Source organism: Mangifera indica, chromosome 1 (assembly GCF_011075055.1).
Source record: "Mangifera indica cultivar Alphonso chromosome 1, CATAS_Mindica_2.1, whole genome shotgun sequence".
NCBI classification, from domain to species: Eukaryota; Viridiplantae; Streptophyta; class Magnoliopsida; order Sapindales; family Anacardiaceae; genus Mangifera; species Mangifera indica.
The window spans coordinates 24,036,103-24,060,898 of record NC_058137.1 but is presented as its reverse complement, the minus strand read 5'-3'; the positions used below and the strand labels follow the sequence as shown (position 1 = coordinate 24,060,898).

The window sequence follows — 24,796 nt, the reverse complement described above, 5'->3', positions numbered from 1 at the left end:
AATATTTAAAAATAATTATATTCAAGTGTATTTAAGTAAAATAATTTACTAGTAATCTTTTATTACCTTTAACCAAACACAATAATTATTTATATCTATCAAATTTTATCAAATATAATAATCATTTATATTCAATAATCTTTTAAGTAATCTATCTTCAAGGTAATCTTTCTATTTTAGTAATTAAACATTACTCAAATCAAACGCCCCCTTATTGGTTTTCATATGACATGGCAAATTCAGAGAAACGAAACGCATGTATGCCAAATGAAGTACATTTTAAGAGGGCGTATATTTATTATGTTGAGTAGTGAGTAGGGCTGGATTCGAGCCGAGCCGAGCTCGGCTGGCAGCCAGCTCGGGCTCGGCTCGGTTTTTTAATGGCCGGCTCGAGTTTGGCTCGAGATCAACTCCAGCCGAATTCGGTTCGGCTTGAGTTCAGCTCGTTTTTGGCTCGGCTCGGTAATGGCTTGGCTTGGCTCGTTTTTCATATCAAAACGACATCGTTTTGTGTATATATATGGATCAAAACGACGTCGTTTTATATAAAAAAATATATCGAGCCAACCCGAGCCAGCTCGGGCTCGGCTCGAGCTCGAGCTCGAGCTGGCTCGGCTCTAGTCCAGCCCTCGAGCTCGGCTCGGCTCGAGTCCAGCCCTAGTAGTGAGGGTTCTCTTGTCATTCTAAAAACCCAGTGGAGTTAGACGTAATTTTCCTCCCATAGGAAGACTCTGGGAAAATTCTCTCGTTAAAAATCAATTCAAGCCTAAAACAATAACTGATGGTACTAGCCGTTCCCCTTGCACTTTGAGTTTTCCTTTTCCGCCCTAATTTTTCGGCCAAACCAGAAATCTAGAACCTCTAAAACTTCGTTGCCGCCATTTGAGTCGCAATGGAGGAGACGATGGTTGAGAAGAAGAAACACAAAGGAAAACACGATAAACCGAAGCCATGGGACGAAGACCCCAACATTGACCATTGGAAGATCGAGAAATTTGATACTTCTTGGAACGAAGGCGGCATGCTCGAAGTTAGCTCCTTTTCTACTCTCTTCCCTCAATACAGAGGTAAAAAATTATTTATTTATTGAATTGAATAATCCCGACTAGTAACGTTACTATACTTATCTGATTAACTCAGACGGAAGTAGTTTGAAATTTGTTTAGTAATCAAGATATTTTCTTGTTAATGGTGTTTTTTTTAATAGAAAAATACTTGCAAGAAGCATGGCCAATGGTGAAAGGTGCTTTGAAAGAGTATGGTGTTTCATGCGAGCTAAATCTGGTAAGGTTTTTTTTTTTTTTTTGGGCTAAAAGGTTACTTATTGGGCACTGAGATCAAGTTATTAACTAATAGTGAATTGCTAATTTTAATGTAAAGCCAGTTGATCATGTTCTGCTTCAATTTTTGTTTCTGATGAAGGATCTCGTGTTTGTAAATTGTGTTGAAAGATACACGCACATGAGTTTGTTGAAATGTTGGTGTCCTATCTTGTCCTTTAGAGGTATAAATCTCATATTGAAAGATGACTTAATACTGAATGGAAAACTCTGTTTATGCTATATGTGTTGATTAATGGAAGTATTTCCTGTTTTGATGATATTTTAGAAAGTTTTGACTTTGTTTTATTTGTTTATTAATTTTTTTTTGGGACTTGTGGAGATGTGTCATACTGGGGATTATTTCATGCCTTTGATTTTATTTTCTGGAGTGAATTTAGCCTCAGTTTTTGGCATAAGATAATTTTTACATTGACGACCATTTTTCTTTGTTTCCTTGATGGTGTGTATTTCTACTTGTGGTTTTGGATGGCAATATCCAATCTTCTTTTTTCTTCTTCTTTTCCCTAGTTTTCTCACTTTTTTTTTTTTCTTCTTCTTTTACTTCTTGTGTGTATTTTATTTTCTTCTTCTTGATGGTGTGTATTTCCCTAGTTTTCTCTGACCTGTTCGTTTAATTTTTTATCAGGTTGAGGGTTCCATGACTGTCTCAACAACTAGAAAGACCAGGGACCCTTATATTATTGTGAAAGCCAGGGATCTCATTAGACTTTTGTCAAGAAGTGTTTCTGCACCTCAGGTATAAATATCTAATTTCTTTGTGCTTCTGTTTTCACATCCTTTTTTTTAAAAAAATTTTTTATGAATATTTTTGGAAGTCTAAAAATAGATGTTGGATTTTTAGTTATTCCAGTACATAATTTTATTCAATGACAGCAGCAAAAATGATCAAATATCATCAACAGTCTCAATGTCTTAAATGACAGCATTAGACTAACAAGAAAACAAGCTGAACAAATTATTCCTGTATTGTTTAACATTCATTGAATTTAGTAGAGCAATACACTAAAAACAACAATATTTAGAAATAGATGTTCCCTTCACTTCTTGTTGGTTCTCAAGATGCATGCCAACAACCTTGCAATGCTAAAACAGAACAACCTTTTATTGGTCTTGGCCTCCTCCTGCCATCTGGTTGCCCACCATTACTCCACTGCTCGCAGTCATTATACACTGTCCTGAGAAGCAAAGTTTTCCATCCCCTTCTTGTACTGGTTAACTTCCTGCAGTCCCTGCTCTTGCAGTATCTTTCTTTGTTGCTAACTTTCACCATGGTTGAAGTGGTGAGAGAAGAGGGCTTTGTTCTGCTTCTTAAAACTCTTGGGTGAACTCTGTTATTTTGATCTAAGTTGCTGTGGTGATTTGTTATGTATCTTAATGATGTAAACTCTTAGCTAGGGAACATTATGAACCTATACTTTTTGTATTGTAGATTTCTCACCTGGGAAATTTATGTATTAGTTATCTGATAGCATTAATTTTATGTTGTAGGCAATCAAAATACTTAATGATGAAGTTCAGTGTGACATTATCAAGATTGGCAACTTGGTCCGCAATAAGGTTTGTACTCTTCAATCACTTGATGCTATAGGTTTAATTTGTCAATCATATTTGTTTGAAAAATAAGAAGCTATCAAAAAAATTGGTTTTTTTAGCTGTCATTATTGGTAGGTTTCACTTGATGTTGTTTCAATCCTAGTGCTAAGCAGTTGATGGCAAACAAACATTTCATCATTTTTCAAAACATTTAGCATCTGGTGATGACAAAAGTCATAAGTTGATCTGTCAACCATAATTGTTTGAAAATTGAAATCGAGGAGATATCTAATGAAGTGGTTTGTTTAGTTTCCATTGTAGGTGGGTTTCACTGAATGTTGCTTCAATCCTGGCGTAAGCCTTCAATGGCCAACAAATGCATCATCATGGTGTCAAAGATTTATTTGCATAGTGATGACATTTTAGAATGATCATAGGTTTTGTAATAGGTAAATGAAACAGAAAAGAGAAACAAAATGCCTTCAGTAGTTGAAAATGAGTGTTATGTTTTGGAGATTTGAGAATACTGAAATTAGGGCATAAAATTTCATAGTAGTTATGATATATAAGACATTAAGAAGAGAAAAAATATATGCCTTACAGTCATCAAATTGTAAGAACTGCTTGTAGAAGTAAAGAACACACTGGCCAGAGTTGTCGAGCTCTAAAACTGCTGCAAAAATTTGATAATACTCCAATTAGGTTCAAAAGAAGGCATTAAACTTGCTTAAATATATAAATTTATAGCAATTGAATTTGTTACAAATTATGAAGTCCTTTTTGAAGACTGTAAGTTATTGATTAATTAAAAAAATTAGAGATTAGACCAACCCGTAAACCTATTGAATGAGAGCCTCATTTTAAACTTTATATTATAAAACAAAATAAAAAATTGGAAAAGTGGCATAATGTGAATTTACGACGCTAAAAGGATAGTAGTCCTTGTTAATTGTTAGAAGAAACAAATGTCATTAATAAAGTAGCCTGTAGGGGTATATATCAGAATGTTAGGGTTGCCATAAATTTTGCGGATCAAGTATTATCCAGCTTTTTCAACCCTGCAGTGTTCACGTTCATCAACATTGCCTCTGTTTGCAGGAACGATTTGTTAAACGAAGACAGCACCTTGTGGGCCCGAATTCTTCTACCTTGAAGGTATTTACAGTTTCTTGAAGTTTTCATTTTATTCGTCTATTTGAAACCGTGGCAACTGCAAGCGCAACAATGCTACCAAAAAAGGAAAAAGTTAAAAAATGAAAAATGAAAATAGAGCTGCAGGAAATATTTGAGCATAATTTCTGTGACATGCAAAGCTGTTAGATCTTTGTTGAATTCTCTTTTAACCGGCTTATTTTCTACTTGGGTACAGGCACTTGAGATTTTGACGGGCTGCTATATCCTTGTTCAGGTAATTGTTACTATTCTTTGGAATTTGATTGTCAAAAAGAAAATTCTTTTTGATGATATGATTGAAGTGGTCAAGCAATTTACAATTGAATAGGGAAACACAGTTGCTGCTATGGGTTCATTTAAAGGTTTGAAGCAAGTCAGGAGGATTGTGGAAGATTGCATACAGAATAAAATGCATCCTGTATACCATATCAAGGTGTGCTATCTATTTCTGAAATAATTGTTCTCCTCTTTTAAATGTCTGAAGATGTAGTTGCCTATCTGTTCACTTTGGAGTCAGTTAATGTAACCTCTCTGACTCACTCTCTCCACCCTCTTTTCTGAAACATGCAGATTCTTATGATGAAGAAAGAACTTGAAAAAGACCCAACACTAGCAAATGAAAATTGGGATAGGTTTCTTCCGAAGTTTAAAAAGTATGATATATCTACTTAAAGCTTCTTATGCTGTTTTATGTTTGTTATTTTTCTTCATTGAAAATTGACAAGGATGACTTTTCCAGGAAAAATGTCAAACAAAAGAAGGTCAAGAGTAAAGAGAAGAAACCATACACACCCTTCCCTCCTCCTCCACAACCTAGTAAGGTGAGACAACTGCTCTACCACAATATTTATCAAGATGTTGTTCCAACTGAGGAACAAGTGATTGTTTTTTTCCTCTCTGACTTCATCTTTTTTTTTTTTTGGTAAATAATTTTGGTTGTTTTCTTGTCCTAGAATTTTCTTTGTTTGCAATCTGGGGCAAAATATTTCTTAAATGACATTATTTCCTCAACCTCAGGGTTGTTTTTTTTTAATATTTGTCCATTGCCTTGTGAGGGAGATACCAACTTGTTCTTGGGTTCTATTAAACTTGACAATTTTGGAGGTTTATTCTATCAAACTTGAATGCATTCATGCCTATCTGGATGCATATTTATGTTGTTCCTTGCATGTACTGAAAACCCTGCAGTTGGATGACCAATGGTCATTGTTTTGTCAATTTGTTTCACTTTAAAATACACTAACATACATTGTTGAACTATTTTCTATTGTATTTTCAGGTTGACAAACTACTGGAATCTGGAGAATACTTTCTTAGTGAGAGAAAGAAAGAATCAAAGAAGTGGCAAGAGAAACAGGAGAAACAAGCAGAAAAAACAGCTGAAAATAAAAGAAAAAGAGAAGCCGCATTTGTTCCTCCTGAGGTATTCTAAGGCTCTTGAATCCTGTTTTCTCTATACCTAAAGAACTTCTATTCCTCCCTCTCTCCTTTTTTTTTTTTCCCTTTTTGGCTATAACCTTTATATATTTTTTTTGTTTTTTGCTATTTTCAGGAACCATCAAAGCAGGATTCTGGTAATCATGAGGATCAGAACAAAGATGTTGCTGCTATGGCCATGTCACTGAAGGTAATAATTAGAAATTATTCAATATTAAGTACATTTTGTATATATGTATATGCTAGAGAGTTTTTTAAATACCATGCGTAATGAGGCGAACCTATGTGATTTACACTTCACTGGGTAAAGTGCATATGTATATATGTTTACTTTTTTTTGCATGTATATATAACAAAGTGTTTTATTTGCAGGAAAAGTCGAAGAAGTTGAAAAAACAGAAGTCTGTGGAGAATATCAATGCTGAAGAATATATTGCAGTATCTGGAGAAAAATCATCGAAAAAGAAGAAATCAAAACATTCATAATTTAGAATAAGCACAGTGATGATCTGATGATAGCCTGCGGTGTGAGTTTCTGTGGTTAAAATTTTTCAGCTGTATGTTATGTTTCTTGTTTGTCCGGAAATGTTGTCGCTGCATGCTCTACAAAATATTTGATTTTCTAATCCTGGGGATTCAAGTCTCATTTTGGTGTTTAATACTGCCTATCTAATATCCAGTGTAATATTAGCTGATTTAACTGTGTTTATTTGGTGAACTAAGATAAACTAGAGAGGTTGTTTGGAGATATCTAATGGGATCTAATGTCCAGTTCTAATCCTGGGGATTCAAGTCTCATGTTCTATATCCACCAAAGTTAACCCCTCTGAACCTTTTATTGTCCATAATTGGTCGTCAAGTGAGTGGGTGTAACTCTTCGACTTGACAGTCAAGGCGGACAAGATACAATTTGGTGCTATTAAGTTTAATGAAATGAAATTTAACTGTCCTGTAGCTTTAGAAATATTAGCCAACTTGCAAGAACTTTTTGCACTAAGAAATTGTTTGCAGCCTAAAATGCAAGAATGTGAGAAATATGTTACAAATTACTCGAAAAACAGTATTGGTCAATGATTCTAAGCTAGTAAGGGCAATCAAGAAGTTTTATGCGCTTTTGCATGGAAATGAAGATGTTGGACCCTTGTGTGTTTTAATGTAATAAAACCAAACGAAAAATGATTATGAATGGACTAACAATTGTTTAAAGCATGAGTTATGTCATAACTCATTTGTTCTAAGTATGAAAATGTAAATTTTGTGCACAAAGTGTCTAAAACACTTGTTCCACCAAAAAGGAATGCTTGTCCCATTGTTTGTTGCTCGTTCAAGTGGTACAACCTTGTTTAAATGCACGTTCAAAGAGAAGAACATCTATTCTATGAAAATTTTAAATAAAAAATAGGTTGTTCAAACAAGTAATTCAACTATAACGAAGTGAATAAATTTGAAGTAAAAAATGAAGATTATAGGAAGAGTGAAGAAATTTGAAGTGAAAAATGAAGACTATAGGAAGAATGCTGATTCCATGTTTAGAACATATGCCCCCATCAAGCAAATATTCAAGCTGTCATACAAAGAATAAGACCGTTCTTGAGGTTGTCACCTATTCTGCCAAAGTTGGACATACTCGGCAAAGTATGTACTGCCTCTTTCAAAGCTGTCATATCCGTTGACGTTCAAATAAGTCAATCTTCTTTTTAGAAATTCAAATCTTTTGGTTAGGAACACTCTCAAAAACAAGACATCTATTCCTTTGGACTCTATAACAAATATCAGAAAACTTTTTACAGTCAAATGATTCAGTCTCAATTGGATAGTTGCTCCAAATTTATATATAAATGCAACCATTTGCAGCATTATATAGAGTTAGCTGATGAGTTAAGTGAAACAAGAGAAATCACGCTAATAAAATGTATTCAAAAGCTCACATTATTCATTCAATCCCTACTCTCTTCGTAATTCAAATCAAATCCTATAGAGAGTTTGCACAAATTTTGTGTATTCAACCAGCCTATTTGAAAGACATTTCACTTACGTCTTTGTAAACTTCGTCATATTGGATAAAATCTCATATAACTAGGGTGAAATTACAGATAATTATTGCAAAGAAAGAAATCTTGAATCAACTGTTGTAAAAAGGCATAATTTGGAACAACTAAGGTACAATCCCAAGATAAATAGTGTATCGGGATGATACAGAGTTAGTGAAACTTCAAAGGAATTGCCTTAAAGACGTGAATGTATAAAACTTAGAATCAAAGCTCCGAACTACTAGAAATCATTGAGTCAAACTCTTTATTCATATCTCTTTTACTGTTAAGAATTTTAATTACCTATTGATTGATTGTTTAAAGCGTTGGATTTGGGCCGAGTTGGCTCGGTCTCGAAAGCCAGCTCAGCTTGATCAGAGTTCATTTCTTATGAACTCGGACCGAATCCAAATCATAATATATGATTCAACTAAAAAACGAGCCGAATTCGAATCATATAAGGTTCGGTTTGAAATGGCTTGCGAGCCATTCATTAACTCGGCTCAATTCGAGCTGAGTTGTGGCCTATTTAGAGCCAGCTCGGAGGCTTAAAAAATAAAAAAAACTATTATAAACGGTGGATTTTCCACGTGAAAGAAATTTTAGATAATATGAAGGCATTAAATACCTTGTAAAATTGGCTTTGAAGATAGCCATTTTTATTGACCCTGTGCGCCGGGGGGGGGGGGGGGGGGGGGGGGGGGGGGGGGGGGGTGGGGTTGGTGGGTATACTTCATGTAATACACCTACACTTCTTCACTCTAAAGCTTTCTTGCTTCTTCCTTTTTGCTTCTTGTTATCATTTCCGAAGCATATCTTCTATTTCTTTAATAAAATGGCCAAACAACTATTTCCCACACAAGGTTTGATGTTTTCTCAAATTTCCACCCTTTAACTATAGAAACACCAAACACTCACCCATAGCCGGTTAGATTTAACAAAACCTTAACAGTGGTAAAGATAAAATCGTTATTTTCGCTATAATATTAAAAATAAACTAAAATAGAATTTAATTTTACCCCCCTAAACTTTAAAAACTAAAATTTTCCCCTAACCTAAGTTTTAAAAAATGACAGTTTCACCCTAGGGTTTGGTTTTGAAATCTCCGACGACCGTTCCGGCTCCATTGCCGATGGCCTCTCTCTCCCGAAGCAGTCTTTCCTTCCGGCGAATGCTTTCCTCCCATTTAGAGGCTCGATCGGCTTCGTCTTCGCCTTGGGAGATGAAGAACTTCGTCGGAGACCAGAGAGTTGATACCATACACACCTCCTAGGACCTGTGAAGAAGCAAGTAAATTCGTATAGGAAGAGGATTCACATTACCTTGAATATGACTAGAGTAGTGCATCACACGCTTTCATAAGAACTTGGTGCTTTTATTATTGCAAGCCTGCTTATTCTACACAGTGCAGAAAATATATCTCTAGTTTTTAACTTCAATGGAAGGCAGATGGAAAAATAAACCACAGAATTTAGACTTTTGTGGTAATTTTCACTTCTGCAGTGCAACTGATGTCAATATTTCAAACCTTTCATGTTTGAGTGCTGCAACTATTAATACCAAAAAATGGAAAAGAAAAATGCAGTTTAATAACCTTTTAGTTTCCATTAACTGTGGTAGGGCTGTGTATAGTTCGATTTAATGCAGTTTAATAACTTTTTCGAACCAAATTAAAAAAAAACGATTTGAAAAAAATTTCAAACCAAATTAAGAAAATACAGTTTGATTTGATTTCTATTACATTTGAACCTATTTGCCGTCATTCACTTTCAAATATAGAGGGCAAAAGAAACAATGCATAAATATGTCTTATTTATATGAAAGAAATACTGTGTTAACATAAATAAAATGATTCAAAGAGACAACACAATAGGTAACAATACATCAGTCAAATAACCCTCGTTTGACACTTTAACAAGGAAGTTTAAGTAAACATGTGTGCAAAGAAAGAAAAACAAAAGACAGAATTATATAATGTTGAATATTTTGCGAACCTCCTCTAGAGTTTTGACCTTAATGGAACTGAAAATTGTGTGCAACAAACTGTTGATGCTGAGTTGAGATAGTTTGCCGCCTAAAAAACAAAACAAAAATGCAAGAAAAAATTTACATAAAAATAGCATAGCAAATAGATAAATGTAATTTAAGTTGCAACACCAGATAATGATTTCATCTATTGATTCAGCCATTTTGCAAGGATTCCATCTATTGATTTCTAATTCCATTTATGGAACATACACGAAAAGAAAACCATAAAAGCAAACGCCCAATCCAATTTTAAGCAGCTCTATCCTATATGTAACTGCAATGAAACTGCAACAATAAAACACACATTGCAGTCTCACTATACTTTTACAACCTCAACATAACTGTGACAGAACTATAACAAAGCTTCATTCTCATCAAATTTACACTAAAAAAAATTTGTAACAACCCAATAAAAATACGTATACCACAGTCTCGGTATACTCGATAATGATAGGATAATATACATAGATAAAACAGCTACAAATTCTTGGATCCCATGTCAACTATTAGAATTTAGAAAGATATGCACTGACAACCAGCAACTTTTTTTGTTGTATGATAAAATTCGGTTCCAATGCACAAAAAGAGATTGCAAACAGGAAATGGAAAATTGAATCTATAACTTACCTTCTGGAGAAGCATCTTCATGTACAAGGAAACTTGCGGCAACTATCAGATAACAAAGAATGAGCAGAAGTCCTTTAAAGTAATTAGATGTTCCTTCCTGACAACAGAACAGCAACCCGTAAGATGAAAACAAACTCAATATATAACTACACGTGTAACCACAGTGTACAGAAACTATTACTTTAGATCTTAGTAAAGGCACTAACCTGCAGAAAGAAGGCAACAACTATGACAGTTATGAAAAGAGTTGCCGTCTCAAAAATTTGAAAGTTCAAGTCCATGGGGCAACCCATGATCCATCCAATAACCACACAAAATGGAATCTGTGGCAATGACAATTACCCAAACTTTTTAAGCGTGCCATTCCAAATGGAGCAATGTTAAAACCAAAATGGAAGTAATTAAAACCAAAAGGGATATCAACTCTTCGACACCTACCCCGAACATGGATATTTGTGTTGATGATCCTATTGTCACTCCCAAAGTTATGTCCTGCAGAGAAATATTATATTAGTACAAGGCATTGAAATAGTATCAAGAATTATTAGAGGTACGAAGTGGAGAAACTGCTCACAAGTTTGTCCTTCATGGCAAAAATGATAGCACTTGCATGCTCTGTAGCATTCCCTATGATTGGAAGCAATATAACACTAATAAATGAAATTGGAATGTTCCATGCGATCGATGCTCCCTACAAAACAGGAATAACCAGAGAAAGAGTATCAAGGATAGTCTTGGATACAGATATTGTAAAAGCAGCTTTGATTGCAAGGGTAATCCCTTAAAACTTTCACAGGGGAACACCAATTAACATGAATTTATAGACAGAAAGATCTATTTACAACAGCTCAATTACATGTAAGGAAAGATACAATCAAGATATTCTTCTAATCAACAAAGTATAGACAACAAAATGTCACCTGTATAGCATCGACTAGATGCTCTGAAAGGATAGATATCCAAGCTGTTAGAATTGAAAGCCAAATAATTGATTCCCATTTTGAGATCTGTGGCTCTTCATTGCCGTCATCACCATTATCAGCAGCATCCATAGCCTGATTCTCTTCCTAAGTTCACAACAATTATCACGCTGCCAATTATTTGAGGTAAAACAAGAAAAAGTGAAACTTGTTTGTATTAAAAGTAGTAACTAACCTCAGTTGCAGAGAAATATGTCTTTTGTTGACCTTTTAATTGGAAAACAAGAAAGGCAGCATATGCCACTAGCATAATGCAACTGCTAAATCTTGAAAGAGCCAGCTCTGACTTTCCAAAATGCACCTCAGTATGTGTGTAGAGAAGAACAGATGGAAAGAGCAGGCTCATGACTGCCATCAATAACAGTCCCGAATTCACAACAGCGGATGCCTGCATGATAACTTGGTTCAGTGATGCCATTCAAAAGCAGATGATAGGCCAAAAGGACCAGGATGAGATGCTTCCTTGTCAACCTTATCAAACCGTTGTTCTTTGTTCCGAATAACAAGACCTCCACAAAAGAATGCACATCCAAGCACCAGCAACATATTTGACAAAATTGAGCCCAATAATGAGAGTTGAACGACACGTGTCATACCACTTTTCAGAGCATAAATTGATACTATCATTTCCGTCGAATTTCCAAAAGTAACGTTTAAAAGGCCCCCAACTGTAAATTCAATTGAATATACTCATAAGTTGGAGCCATAGTAGGACACAGGTGAGGAAGCAAAAAGCGAGTAATGAATGAGAAAATTGCCTATATTCAATTTTGTGCAAGAAAGGCAATGAAAAGGTCCAAAAGATTAACTTTTCTCAACAAATAAGCTAGATATCAATTATTGTAGTTCTATTTACAAATGGGTGATAAAGATGAATCCTATATCCACACAAGTCAACTATGCATTCTCAAGCTCAAACTGTCGCTATTTCACAAGGAAAGCAACTAATAAAAAATTATATACTTTGATTAACTTGAAAGAGAAAAACAACAGATACAACTTATCAGTTATCCATTAAAGCTCTATGAGAATTATACCTGTAGCACCAGTGTAAAAGGCCACCTGCCTTTATCAAAACATAAGAAAGCTATATCAGCTACTAAATAAACAATAACTTTACATAATAATTGAGATAGAGAAATATGAAAGCTTACTCTGTAGCATAACCTAAACGCTCTGCCAAAGGAGTTATACCCAGCATGCTTAGAAAGAAGACCCATCCCTGAATCCACCTCAACAATCAAACCATAATTTCGCAACAATAAACAGAAAATCCAATATACTGATATCAACAACTGAACTCACTTTGTGACCAGTCATTTTATGGACCATGATTGCCAATGGCCCAAAAGGCATAAGCAAATTGAGTTTATTCGAGAAAACAACAGTCTTTATGCTCTTATACACACCATTCCACAAATTTTTATATCCAAAAGATGGTGAAACCCTAAAAGTATGTCCATTTTCAAGTCCAAGAACAGGTTTTGGCTTTCCAGATTCTGCTTCCGGAGTCAAAAGACTCTCCTCCTCAAGCTCACTCATTGATCTGTCGTCCAATGAGTTCATCTGCTATAACAAATATACGTTGATTACAAACAAATATCACTCACACGCCAAAAATTGAAACCACATTCTCAACAAGCCTATAATTGTCCTATAACATTATCATCTAAAAGAAACCGAGTAACAAGTAACGAAGAATTTTACTTTAACATTGGATTGCATTCCCTCCGATCTTAACTTAACATTTATCTCTTCTCGTATTCACAGAAAGATATCTTCAACGTATCCGTCAATTTGTGCTCACTTTCCAATTTTCTAGAAACCGACAAAACAATGTTCTAAAAATCTTAAAACATAACAAAAACTAGCATCAGCCATCTACAAAAAACACTTCAAAAACAAAACCTTCACACTTAAACCTCACTCAAACAACATCAAACTAGCTTCAAACCAAACTCAAGTCCCCACAACTAAAATTCCCCATCTGGGTATTTCTAAATAACTCTAAAAATCATATATCGTACCAAGAACGACCATAAAAAACCAAACTTTGAATCAACTACACTATCAAAATTTTTAATCTGCCAAAGAACTAACCTCGACTGAAGCACAACTGGGTCAAACCCAAAAAAAGGGCACTGAATGAGACAATCCAATTTATATAATAGTTTGTGCTGCTGGTAACACTACCCGATCGAAGAGAGTTCGTTTCAATCAATTCTTATTATTATGTTTATATTTTATACAATAAATATTTTCACTTAGGCCAAAAGACTTATTTCCACCAAGGTTTAGTCATGTTGTAATATTAAACCGATTTGAAACGTATTTAATATTTAAGAAATAAACTTTTATAAATCAGATTCTGCTCAAATTAAATGCTGCACAGAATAAGACGACTGAAAAAATTAAAAATTCTGCGTTATGGCTGTATGGATCGTGGCAAAAGTCTTCCCCCTCTTTCTCTTTCCTCGTTCTTTCTTTAGTTTATAATCCGTTAAACCAGCCCTCCATCAATACATTGACTGAAAATTACGACAAATTATCTCTGCCTCACCAGGTATCTCTCCCATTGGTCTCATTTCTTTCAACATACCTCTTCTCTTCTACTCCAAACAACAAATGCAAAACAGCCTCATCTTCTTCGTGTTAAAAAAACATTGTAGCCACTTGGAAGAATCCCCCAACAATTAGCATTAAGCTCTATTCAATACCTTAACCAAAGGCAAAAACTTGGAAGGAACATTGCCATCTGCTTTGGTTAATTGTACCACTTGGAAGTTCTAAATGTTGGAACAACTTGATCAAGGAAACTTTTCCTCATTGGTCAAACGCGAGACAAAATTATCATTTCCTATGTTGCGAATACTGGAACTCTCTCACAATCAATTCACAGGTGTTTTGCCAACAAGATATTTTGAGAAATTTAATATGATGCATTGGGGTTGTCACAAGGGTGAATTGAATTATATAGGTCCGGTTATACATAGGGAAGACTTTATGGCAGAGGCTTATTTTTAAATTAATGTGACAGTGAAAGGTGTTTACAGAGAAATAAAAAAAAATATTTTAACCATTTTAATGATGATGGATTTGTCAAACAGCCAATTTCGAGGGCAAATTCCTAGCGTAGTTGGAGAGCTTAATTCCCTTCAAGTCATCAATTTATCTACACTTTTTTTTAACAGTGTATACATATACGACACTCATCTTAAAGTCAAAACAAAAATATTACAGTATTTTATTTTTTTAAAATATCCCTGTTGATGCAACTTATACATACAGAAAGAGATAATACTATCTCTCTCTTTTTCTTCAGCCTTTCAATGATGAATGAATCTCTACAATATGAAAAAAACACTTCTTCAATAGAAAAAACATGTGATTAAATAATAAAACCCATGAAAAAAACTATTATAAAGAATTCAAATTGAACACAAAAGAGGAGAGACAAAAATTGCTAAATTTATTTAGAGAATTAACATTTGTTGTAAAGATTTTATAACAAATTCATCTACATTTAGGTCAGTCTTGATTTAAACCCGCATGTTATGTATTTTCTTTTTAAACAATTGAAAATCAAATAATGTATAGTAGATTCATGTTCACGACTTTATGTGAAATTTAATTTTGTTGTGATTTCATATTGATAGATCGTTTAATATTGTTATTTTATGTTGTTTTTTATTGTTTAAAGTTGTTATAATATTGTTTAATATTGTATTGACAGTTATAAAATACGAAAATTCAAGTCTAAAAAATTTTCAGACAAAAAACAGATTGGTGACACCAACCCCTTGGCGATAGGGTTTTGGTACCCCTTGGCGTTAGCCAACCCCCGAATTGATTTTTTTTCCTATTTTCTTTCATTCCACTCAATTTCATGTTGTTTTTATTATTTAAAGTTGTTATAATATTGTATTAATAGTTATAAAATATGAAAATTCAAGTCTGAAAAAATTCCAGACAAACCCCCGAATTGATTTTTTTCCTATTTTCTTCCATTCCACTTAGTTTTATGTTGTTATTTCATGTTATTTTTATTATTTAAAGTTGTTATAATATTGTATTGATGGTTATAAAATACGAAAATTTAAGTCTGAAAAATTTTCAGATGAAGAACGGGTTGGCGATGCCAACCCCTAACGCCAAGGGGACGATGTCACCAACCCGTTCTTTGTTTGAAAATTTTTCGAAGATAAATTTTCATATTTTATAATCATCAACACAACATTATAACAACTTTAAAAAATAAAAACAACATTAAATAACAACATTAAACAATCTAATAACATGAAATCACAACAAAATTATATTTTACATAAAGTCATGAATATAAATATATAATACATCATTTGATTTTCAATTGTTCAAAAAGAAAACACATAACATACAGGTTGAATCAAGACTGACCTGAATGTGAATGATTTTACTATGAAATTTTTGCAACAAATGTTAATTTTCTAAATAAATTTAACAATTTTCGTCACTCCTCCTTTTTGTTTAATTTGAATCCTTTATAATAGTTTTTTCACGGATTTTATTATTCAATTACATGTCTTCTTTGTTGAAGAAGTGTTTTTTCCATATTATAGAAATTTCTTCTTCATTGAAAGGTTGAGGAAAAAAAGAGAGATAATATTATCTCTTTTTGCATGCATAAATTACATCAATAGAGGTATTTTGGAAAAATAAAATACTATTATGGTTTTTTTGTTTAGACTTTAAAATGAATGAGATATATGTATACGGGGTTAAAAAAATTGATAAAAATTTCAATTTCCCTTTGACAATACTTGAATCATTATACCTCTCTTTCAACAGTTTTTTTTTTTTTTTTGTTTTTGGAGAGATTTCTCATCAATTGGTCTATCTTTTCCCTCTGTATTGAACATTTCATACAACTTACTGGTAGAGTCTATACTTCAAGAAAACCAATTTAATACATTTCAAACTGATTCCTACATTGGAAACTTGGGGTTGTGTGGACCTCCATGGTCAACTAAATGTGTAGATGATGAGCCACAGTCTCCACTACTGTTGATCTACTACGAAGGTGACAATGATTTGAGCTGGTTCCATTGGAAAATCGCTTTGATGGGCTATGGAAGCGGACTGGTGATTGGCTTGTCTATGAGATATATTGTATTCACAACAGGAAGACCTCTATGGTTTGTACTAATGGTTGAAAGAGTGAGGCTTAGAATCGTACGAAAAGTGAAAAGAAACCATCCAAGAAGAAGAAATTAGTGACTTCAACCGCTGCTCTTAACAAGGTGAGTGCTTCAAGTTTCATAGCATCTATTTTCGTATATGCTTCTACGAGAATCTGAAAATAAACTCCATTAATTTTTCAAGCTTCCTTTGTCTTCAGAGCCAGGCGGTTGACAAGAGCAAGGAGTATAATTGATTGAGTCAGCATGGCCTATACATTATCTTTCAGCAGACTGTTATTTGCAAGTTTTTATGGTATGCCGAATTTCCATCAAAGCATAAAATAAAAGTGCTTCAAGATCTGATGGAAAAGGTAATTTGTTTGCAATTTTTGTAGTTTTAAGAGCTATAAGGCTTAAGTTGATGGGATGCTACTACTTTTTCTGCTCTACAAAATGCAGTTTCTGAACTTATTAGTCCTATTGTAAGTCTTTTATTTTCTTATAGATCATGAATATTAGTAAAATATATTTTATAAGAAAATCGTGTAGATTATTTTCTGCTATCTGTGTATATATTTTCTCATTATTTCTATCATTTAAAAAGAAATTTGAAGAAGTTACTCAGGTTAAATTACTGAACATGAATACTAGAACTGAGTGGTTAAAAAAAGTGAAGTTTTTAATTCAAATTTAGAGAAAGTTTAGATTTTGATAAATTGGGTCTTGGTGGTTGGTTGCAAGAGAGGTTTTGTTGTGGAAAGTGCAGAAAATTAATGCAGGGTGTGGAATCATGGACATAGCAGATTGTTGTTGAAGAATGCTTTAGTCCAAAGTTTCTCAGGTTTTGAAAGTGTTTAAAGAGCATGGATTTGTTTTGGCTGCGTTTTAGGGATTGTCAGTGTCTTTTCAAGCGGGTGAGACAGTGATACGGCAATCAGCACACTTTGGCCTTTTAAGGTATAAAGTTTCTCGAGTTTTGACAGTGTTTGTTTCATGTTTGTGCAATCGTATTTTTACAAATTATGCTTTTAATTTTTCATCCTTTTTTTTATGTGATAGATAGTATTTTCTGATAGAAGCTCTGTTAGACCATTTGTGTTTTTTCTAAAACAGCAGATGCAGAAGAACCTTGCAATTTTGGAAAAAAGGGACAAAGGGCAGTCACTCTTTTATGTGTATGTGCACACTTTCAGCAGTTGTAGTGGTTGTTGCCATATATCTCTTGATGAAATACTTCTAATACCGAAAATTTTTTATGAATTAGCAATAATATTACAAACTGTTGAAATTTCACTTAAATGCAGAAGAGCATATTTAAAGGTTCTTGGATAGATTCAATTATTGAAGGTCCTTCTTTGTTCTTGATCCTTTTTTGTCCAGGATTTTATGACAGAAGAACATAAACTGAAGGTGATAGGGAAAATTGCGTCTCAGTGGATTACTTATCATGGATCAAAGTTTCTCAGGTACTGACAGTGTTTAAAGAGCGTGCATTGGTTTTGGCTGCACTTTAGGGATTGTATGTGTCTTTTCAAGTGGCTTAGACAGTGCCACGGCAATCAGTGAGCTTTGGCTTTTTAAGGTATGAAGTTTCTAACGTTTCGAGAGTGTTTGTTTCATGTTTGTGCAATTGTACTAGTACAAATTATGCAGAAAAGCATATCTAAAGGTTCTTGGATAGATTCAATCATTCAAGGTCCTTCCTTGTTAGTTTAAATGACTGCCTACTCTTGATCTTTTTTGTCCAGGATTCTCATAAACTGGTGGTGATAGGTATAAGTGCATCTCAGTGGATTACACATATCATGGATTAAAGTCACTCTGATCTATCGCCCTTTAGTTGGATTGTCCCGTGGTATCAGTACAAGATTTGTCAGGTTGGAATCATAAAAGAGGCTGCTTGAGAAAAATCAGTCATCCAATGGATACAATGCAAAAGGAAAGACATAGACCATCCTGATGACTACTGCCACCTAATATATCACACACAATTCTGTGATCTTGGAGTTTTCTGTAGTATTTCAGCTTCAAGTCCTCAAGAAAAATATCCTCTTGTCAGGAAATTTCACAGAAATACTTCTGGCTAACCTGATAGAGAACTATTTTGGTCGCATCTGAACAGTCTACCATGGGCTGCCAACATGGCCTCAGTCTTCAACTGATCACGTTTGTGAATTCGAAATAGATAATCTGCTTTAGCTACCATTTGTAGAAAAATAATAGTAATAGCCAGAAGCTCTGTATGGAATATTTCAGAATTCTGATATACACAGATCCATTATAATTTGAGGGCAAAATTTTGTATAATTTATTTGTATTCATAATAATCTTTGCAAAACATTAATCTTGCTTATTATCCCTTTGAGTCTTGGGAGACTCCTGTGAGTTTAACAATGCAAAAAATTTGCCAAAAATTTTTGCAAACAGGGCTAATTTTACAGGGACTATTCCTGGGTTTATGGGGGAGATGTTTGAATTTGGCTATGAACAATCTTCATGGGCATCTTTGTGCTAAAAGGGTTTTTGTCAATTGGGTATGACAAAAGTTGGGTATCAATATCTAGAAGAAATGGTGTAAAAAGAACCTAAACATTTAGTGAAACAATTATATCATCTTATTATAATTTTTTTTTTTTGTAAATATATTGTATAAAAAAAACTGAAACCTCCAATGAGAAACCGAAGGACAAACAAAATTTACTTTAACAGAACTCCCAAGATAGTGATAGCACAATATAGCTCCTTAACTCATAAATATGAACACTTAAACATGTTTTTTTTTTTTAAGTTTATCTAAATCATTATACAGATAGAATTTAAGAGAATGATATTACTAAGTTATCTAATATTCAACATCTAAAAAACAAGTTTAAGAGTCTTGAAAAAAGAACAAACAGAGACCAATTTGTCCTCAACAAAACAAGACCAAATAGAATGCAAAAAAAAACTAAATGTTTTATCTTGAAGGGTCATCAAATCATTAGCTATTATTTTAGTTTATTAAAACAAATTTGTATAATTTGTTTATATTAATATATATATATTTTTTTGCTTAACTGTGAAAACAGCTGATTTTGATGTACAAGGAAAAAATTTGGTTCTTCCAAATTAAGTGGTGAATATGATTTGTACTTTGGCCTAAAAATTATTTCCATACAAATGTAAAGGAAAGATCCTAACCTAATCCTCTTCAAACAAGATAATTGAGAATAATATCTAAACCAAAGCGATTTTATTTTATTCGTCCACCCAGCCCGGCCCATGAAAGGCTGAAAACCCTAGACGGGGGTGTGCACGTGACGTCACACGAGGGTTTCTAAACCGCATATACCCGGTGCTATATCTACCCAACTTCCACTCATCTTGCCCATTTACTGCTTCTCTCTCGCCGCCTTCAAGGTTTGTTCTCTTCTCTTCTTCTTCTTTTGCTGGTCGTTATTCTTCTGTTTTTCTCCTTTTTATGGTCATCGCGACGATATGTTTTGATATCTGCTAATTTCACTTTCAACTGATTCGAATTGTATTAATGTTCCTTTTTCTTTTTACGTTCTTTCTGATTTGATCTGTGCTTAGAACTGAGCTTTGAGTGCGTTTTGTTTTAGGTTTTAGCATTGATTATTTTGATTTCTGTTGCCGAATCCTTCTTTTCTGTTATTCTGGTCGGATTTTAGCTCTTTTATATCTGTTTATGTATTTTTGTAAAATTTGTCATAGTCGCTACTAGTTATGGATCTGATGCTTTGTTGAAGTAAAACGAGAATAACGATCTAATTGTGTTGATTTTTTATTTATTAAAGCTAAGTCTCTACTTTTAACGTTTGGAGGAGATTGCTTTCAATTATATGTTAAGATCTCTGATTTTGTGTTGCTCAATTTCTATTTAATGGCAGTATCTTGCTTGTCTCTTGATTTTGTTACTGATACGTTTGATTTTTCATTGTTATCTTTTAAGATTATATATTGAGAATTATTGAAGTTATTGAGTTGTTCTAGTCTATATGTGACGTGGTATTTTCTGATTGGTTTTTGGTGAGAACCGAGTGTCTTACTACTTCAGTTTTAAATCTTGCTCCTTTGTCAATATCTGTTTTTTTACAGTTAGTGGCTTCATGTTGTTCTGTAATTATCCTGTTTTCTTGTTTTCACTATTAAGATCTTTTTTTCATGGTTTTTTTTTTAAAATTTGGTGGGCAGGAAAGAATATTTGTTGGTGATATTTGAAGATCAGACAAGATGGTGAAGTTCACAGCTGACGAGCTTCGCCGTATTATGGACTACAAACACAACATTCGTAATATGTCTGTTATTGCCCATGTGGATCATGGTATGTGCTGTTATCCTTTTGGTTATTTCTGATATTTTTATGATATAAAGTTGAGTTCCCAGGGATGTATTCTCTTATACTTGAGATGGGGATCACGACTGAGCCTTTTAAAACATAACTTTTGATGATAGTGTTTGTTCTGCTTGGTGGTTGTTAGGTGCATGTTGTTGCACGTCTCTATTTGTGTAGGTCCTGGCCCTGACACATTTCTTGACCATGCAGGAAAATCAACGCTTACTGATTCCCTTGTGGCTGCTGCTGGTATCATTGCACAAGAAGTTGCTGGAGATGTCCGAATGACCGATACTCGTGCTGATGAAGCTGAGCGTGGCATTACAATCAAGTCTACTGGTATCTCTCTCTACTATGAGATGACTAATGAAGCTTTAAAGAACTACAAGGGAGAGCGCCAAGGAAATGAATACTTGATCAATCTTATCGATTCTCCTGGGCATGTTGACTTCTCATCTGAAGTTACAGCTGCCCTTCGTATCACTGATGGTGCGCTTGTCGTGGTAGACTGTGTTGAAGGTGTTTGTGTCCAAACTGAAACTGTTCTTAGACAGGCTCTGGGTGAAAGGATAAGGCCTGTCTTGACTGTCAACAAGATGGACAGGTGCTTCCTTGAGCTTCAAGTGGATGGAGAAGAGGCCTACCAGACGTTCCAGAGGGTGATTGAGAATGCCAATGTCATTATGGCTACGTATGAGGACCCACTTCTTGGTGATGTTCAGGTCTATCCTGAGAAAGGAACTGTTGCTTTCTCTGCTGGTTTGCATGGTTGGGCTTTTACCTTGACTAACTTTGCTAAGATGTACGCATCCAAATTTGGTGTTGATGAGTCTAAGATGATGGAGAGACTCTGGGGTGAGAACTTCTTTGACCCTGCGACGAAGAAGTGGACCACTAAGAACACTGGCTCAGCAACTTGCAAACGTGGTTTTGTTCAGTTCTGCTATGAACCCATTAAGCAGATTATCAGCACTTGCATGAATGATCAGAAAGATAAGCTCTGGCCCATGTTGCAAAAGCTTAATGTCATTATGAAGGCAGAGGAAAAGGACTTGATGGGGAAGGCATTGATGAAGCGTGTCATGCAGACATGGCTCCCTGCCAGTAGTGCACTCCTGGAAATGATGATCTTTCACCTTCCCTCCCCTGCCAAGGCACAGAAATATCGTGTTGAGAACCTGTATGAGGGTCCTCTTGATGATCAATATGCTAACGCTATCAGAAACTGTGATCCTGATGGTCCTCTCATGCTTTATGTGTCTAAGATGATTCCTGCATCTGATAAGGGTCGGTTCTTTGCTTTTGGTCGTGTGTTCTCGGGTAAGGTCTCAACTGGTTTGAAGGTCAGGATTATGGGTCCAAACTATGTTCCTGGTGAGAAGAAAGATTTGTATGTGAAGAGTGTACAGAGGACTGTTATTTGGATGGGAAAGAAGCAGGAAACCGTTGAGGATGTGCCTTGTGGTAACACAGTGGCTATGGTTGGTTTGGATCAGTACATCACAAAGAATGCTACCCTAACCAATGAGAAGGAAGTTGATGCTCATCCTATCCGAGCCATGAAGTTTTCTGTCTCACCTGTTGTTCGTGTGGCTGTTCAGTGCAAAGTTGCATCTGATCTGCCCAAGCTTGTTGAAGGTCTTAAACGTCTGGCCAAGTCAGATCCTATGGTTGTCTGTACTATTGAGGAGTCTGGAGAACACATCATTGCTGGTGCTGGTGAACTCCACCTTGAGATCTGTTTAAAGGATTTGCAGGAAGATTTCATGGGTGGTGCTGAGATTATTAAGTCAGATCCTGTTGTGTCTTTCCGTGAGACTGTCCTTGAGAAGTCCTGCCGCACTGTCATGAGCAAGTCCCCCAACAAGCACAACCGTCTATACATGGAGGCCCGACCAATGGAGGAGGGTCTTCCTGAGGCCATTGATGAAGGCCGTATTGGTCCTAGGGATGATCCCAAGGCTCGTTCTAAGATCCTTTCTGAGGAGTTTGGATGGGACAAGGATCTGGCCAAGAAGATCTGGTGTTTTGGCCCTGAGACCACTGGCCCTAACATGGTTGTGGATATGTGTAAGGGAGTTCAGTACTTGAATGAAATCAAGGATTCTGTTGTTGCTGGGTTCCAATGGGCATCAAAGGAAGGTGCTTTGGCAGAAGAAAACATGAGAGGTATCTGCTTTGAAGTTTGTGATGTGGTTCTTCATGCTGATGCCATTCACAGAGGAGGTGGTCAGGTCATTCCAACTGCTCGTAGGGTTATATATGCTTCCCAGTTGACAGCGAAGCCTAGGCTGCTTGAGCCTGTGTACTTGGTTGAAATCCAAGCTCCCGAGCAAGCTCTTGGTGGTATATACAGTGTTCTTAACCAGAAACGTGGTCATGTTTTTGAGGAGATGCAAAGGCCAGGTACCCCCCTATATAATATCAAGGCATACCTCCCTGTCATTGAATCTTTTGGATTCTCTGGCACTTTGAGAGCTGCAACCTCAGGACAGGCTTTCCCACAATGTGTATTTGATCACTGGGATATGATGTCATCTGATCCACTGGAGTCTGGATCACAGGCTGCACAGCTTGTTGCTGATATCCGGAAGAGGAAGGGCTTGAAGGAGCAGATGACCCCATTGTCAGAATTTGAAGACAAGCTGTAAGCGAAGATTTAATTATTTCGGCAAGGATTAAGTGACTGTCAAACTATTTAAAGCATAAATTTTGCTGCCCTTGGTTATGTGTTCTTAATTTATGTCGTTACCTTCAGTGTCTGTGTCAGAATGTTTATTTTTGGTTTTAGAGATCATTTTAGAGGAACAATGCTTGAAGTTTCACCTTGTTATACCGCTGTGTCTTGAACTATATATTTCTTCCAGTAACATTTTAGTTTTTGATGTTCGAAAATGATTGTTACCTTGTTCTTTGAAGTGGTTCTGGGTGCTTTGTGTTCGAAATTGAGGGCAACTGTCCTGTTCAATTCTTCCAAGTTAAAGATGACATACGCACTGATGCATTTAGAAAATAAAAAAGGTAAGAAAAGTCCAATTAATGCACATAAACTTTAGCATCAAAATGAAACCGAAAGAAAAGAAAAATAATAATGCAAGTATTGAAAGCGAAATTAAGGGTCAGAATCAACGTCTTTTTGCATATTAGTGATGTAGCTTAGATAGGATGGTTCGAAGATGGTTTTGGCTCAAGTGCGGCTCAAACAAATTTAAACTCAAACTAGGGTAGTGCAAACTCAAATTCAAATTGAGTCATTTTGATTCATTAAGTTCTTAAATAGTTATTAACAGATCTATTTTTTTGATGATTTTTCATCTTCTTCAATAATTTTTCATTGATAATGATAGTTTATCCATTTTTTCTGTCTTAATTTTTGATAATTTTTCTTTTATTTAATTTTTGATAAACCTTATTTTTTCTCTCTTGAATAACTTTTTGACAGCTTTCAAATATAAAGTACATAAAGCAATATTATACATACTCATTTTAAATATACAAATAAACATATATTTATGTGTATTATTATGTAATTGAGTGTTATTTTATCCTTAATTCAAATCATTCAATCACATGATAATATATATTAAGTGTGTATTCAAAGTGGATACATATAGTTTTATTGACTTAAGTAAACTCTTCTCCTGCTTTGAAAATTCATTTATTAGAAGACTTTGTTGGATGCAAGATGATTTAGGGTAGGGAAATGTGAACCAACACCAATAACGGTTTAGAGTGAAAAGAGGGCGTCGCAAACACAATGGAAAAAAAAAACTTTAGGTTTGAAGGAGAGGAGATGTAATTTTTTAAAACTGAAAAACTTTTTGAAAGTGATAAATTTATTAGTTTTTAAAACATACATGGAAAAATTAATAAATTATATATATTTTTAATAATATTATTAAAATAACCATTTTACCTTTAAACTTAATTGAAATTTTTTAATCAAATTTGACTCATAGATGAGTGTTTTAGTTTTTAAAAATTGAAAAGTGAGACTTTGAAATTTCATTACCCCTTAGGTGAAATCAAGTTTTTGACCCAAAAAAAAAAAAAAACTCCACTTCTCCAAAGTCCTTTTGGTAAAATAAGTTGCAAAGTTGATGAGCTTTTTCCTATTCTATCAGCAAAAGATTTATCATGAAATTGGTGC

General features: G+C 34.7%; 3 protein-coding genes and 1 long non-coding RNA gene across 13 annotated transcripts; 3 read left to right on the top strand and 1 right to left on the bottom strand.

Moving 5' to 3' along the window:
- Positions 1-648: 648 nt before the first annotated feature.
- On the top strand, positions 649-6,145 carry LOC123208426 (KRR1 small subunit processome component homolog). The gene is made up of 12 exons (XM_044625952.1): positions 649-1,067; positions 1,208-1,284; positions 1,969-2,079; positions 2,832-2,900; positions 3,975-4,031; positions 4,246-4,284; positions 4,378-4,482; positions 4,620-4,702; positions 4,789-4,870; positions 5,329-5,472; positions 5,602-5,676; positions 5,859-6,145. Exons 1-12 carry the CDS (start codon positions 893-895, stop codon positions 5,970-5,972), a joined length of 1,131 nt encoding a protein of 376 aa, XP_044481887.1. The 5' UTR covers positions 649-892; the 3' UTR covers positions 5,973-6,145.
- A 3,166-nt stretch (positions 6,146-9,311) lies between these two features.
- LOC123215050 (vacuolar cation/proton exchanger 5-like) lies at positions 9,312-14,089 on the bottom strand. 4 transcript variants are annotated; one of them, XM_044635107.1, is made up of 13 exons: positions 13,252-14,089; positions 12,859-12,969; positions 12,457-12,720; positions 12,306-12,373; positions 12,189-12,217; positions 11,623-11,819; positions 11,327-11,539; positions 11,092-11,238; positions 10,746-10,862; positions 10,610-10,663; positions 10,378-10,494; positions 10,172-10,268; positions 9,312-9,590 (listed from the first exon to the last, which is right to left on the bottom strand). In XM_044635107.1, the coding sequence occupies exons 2-13, from the start codon at positions 12,874-12,876 to the stop codon at positions 9,484-9,486; spliced, it is 1,428 nt and encodes a 475-aa protein (XP_044491042.1). In that variant the 5' UTR covers positions 12,877-12,969; positions 13,252-14,089; the 3' UTR covers positions 9,312-9,483. The 4 variants fall into 4 exon arrangements, with proteins under 4 accessions (XP_044491042.1, XP_044491034.1, XP_044491050.1 ...); XM_044635099.1 differs by having other exon boundaries at positions 12,859-14,089; XM_044635115.1 differs by having other exon boundaries at positions 12,457-12,717; positions 12,859-14,089.
- Positions 14,090-16,011: 1,922 nt separating this feature from the next.
- LOC123194038 lies at positions 16,012-18,633 on the top strand. Of its 7 annotated transcripts, none has more exons than XR_006497216.1 (6): positions 16,012-16,430; positions 16,529-16,681; positions 17,200-17,267; positions 17,427-17,485; positions 17,691-17,892; positions 18,059-18,633. It is a non-coding gene; the product is annotated as an uncharacterized LOC123194038 (long non-coding RNA). The 7 variants fall into 7 exon arrangements; XR_006497215.1 differs by having other exon boundaries at positions 17,399-17,485; XR_006497214.1 differs by having other exon boundaries at positions 17,200-17,485.
- A 929-nt stretch (positions 18,634-19,562) lies between these two features.
- Positions 19,563-23,541, top strand: LOC123215377 (elongation factor 2). The gene is made up of 3 exons (XM_044635439.1): positions 19,563-19,709; positions 20,505-20,634; positions 20,857-23,541. Exons 2-3 carry the CDS (start codon positions 20,544-20,546, stop codon positions 23,295-23,297), a joined length of 2,532 nt encoding a protein of 843 aa, XP_044491374.1. The 5' UTR covers positions 19,563-19,709; positions 20,505-20,543; the 3' UTR covers positions 23,298-23,541.
- The last annotated feature ends 1,255 nt before the right edge of the window (positions 23,542-24,796 follow it).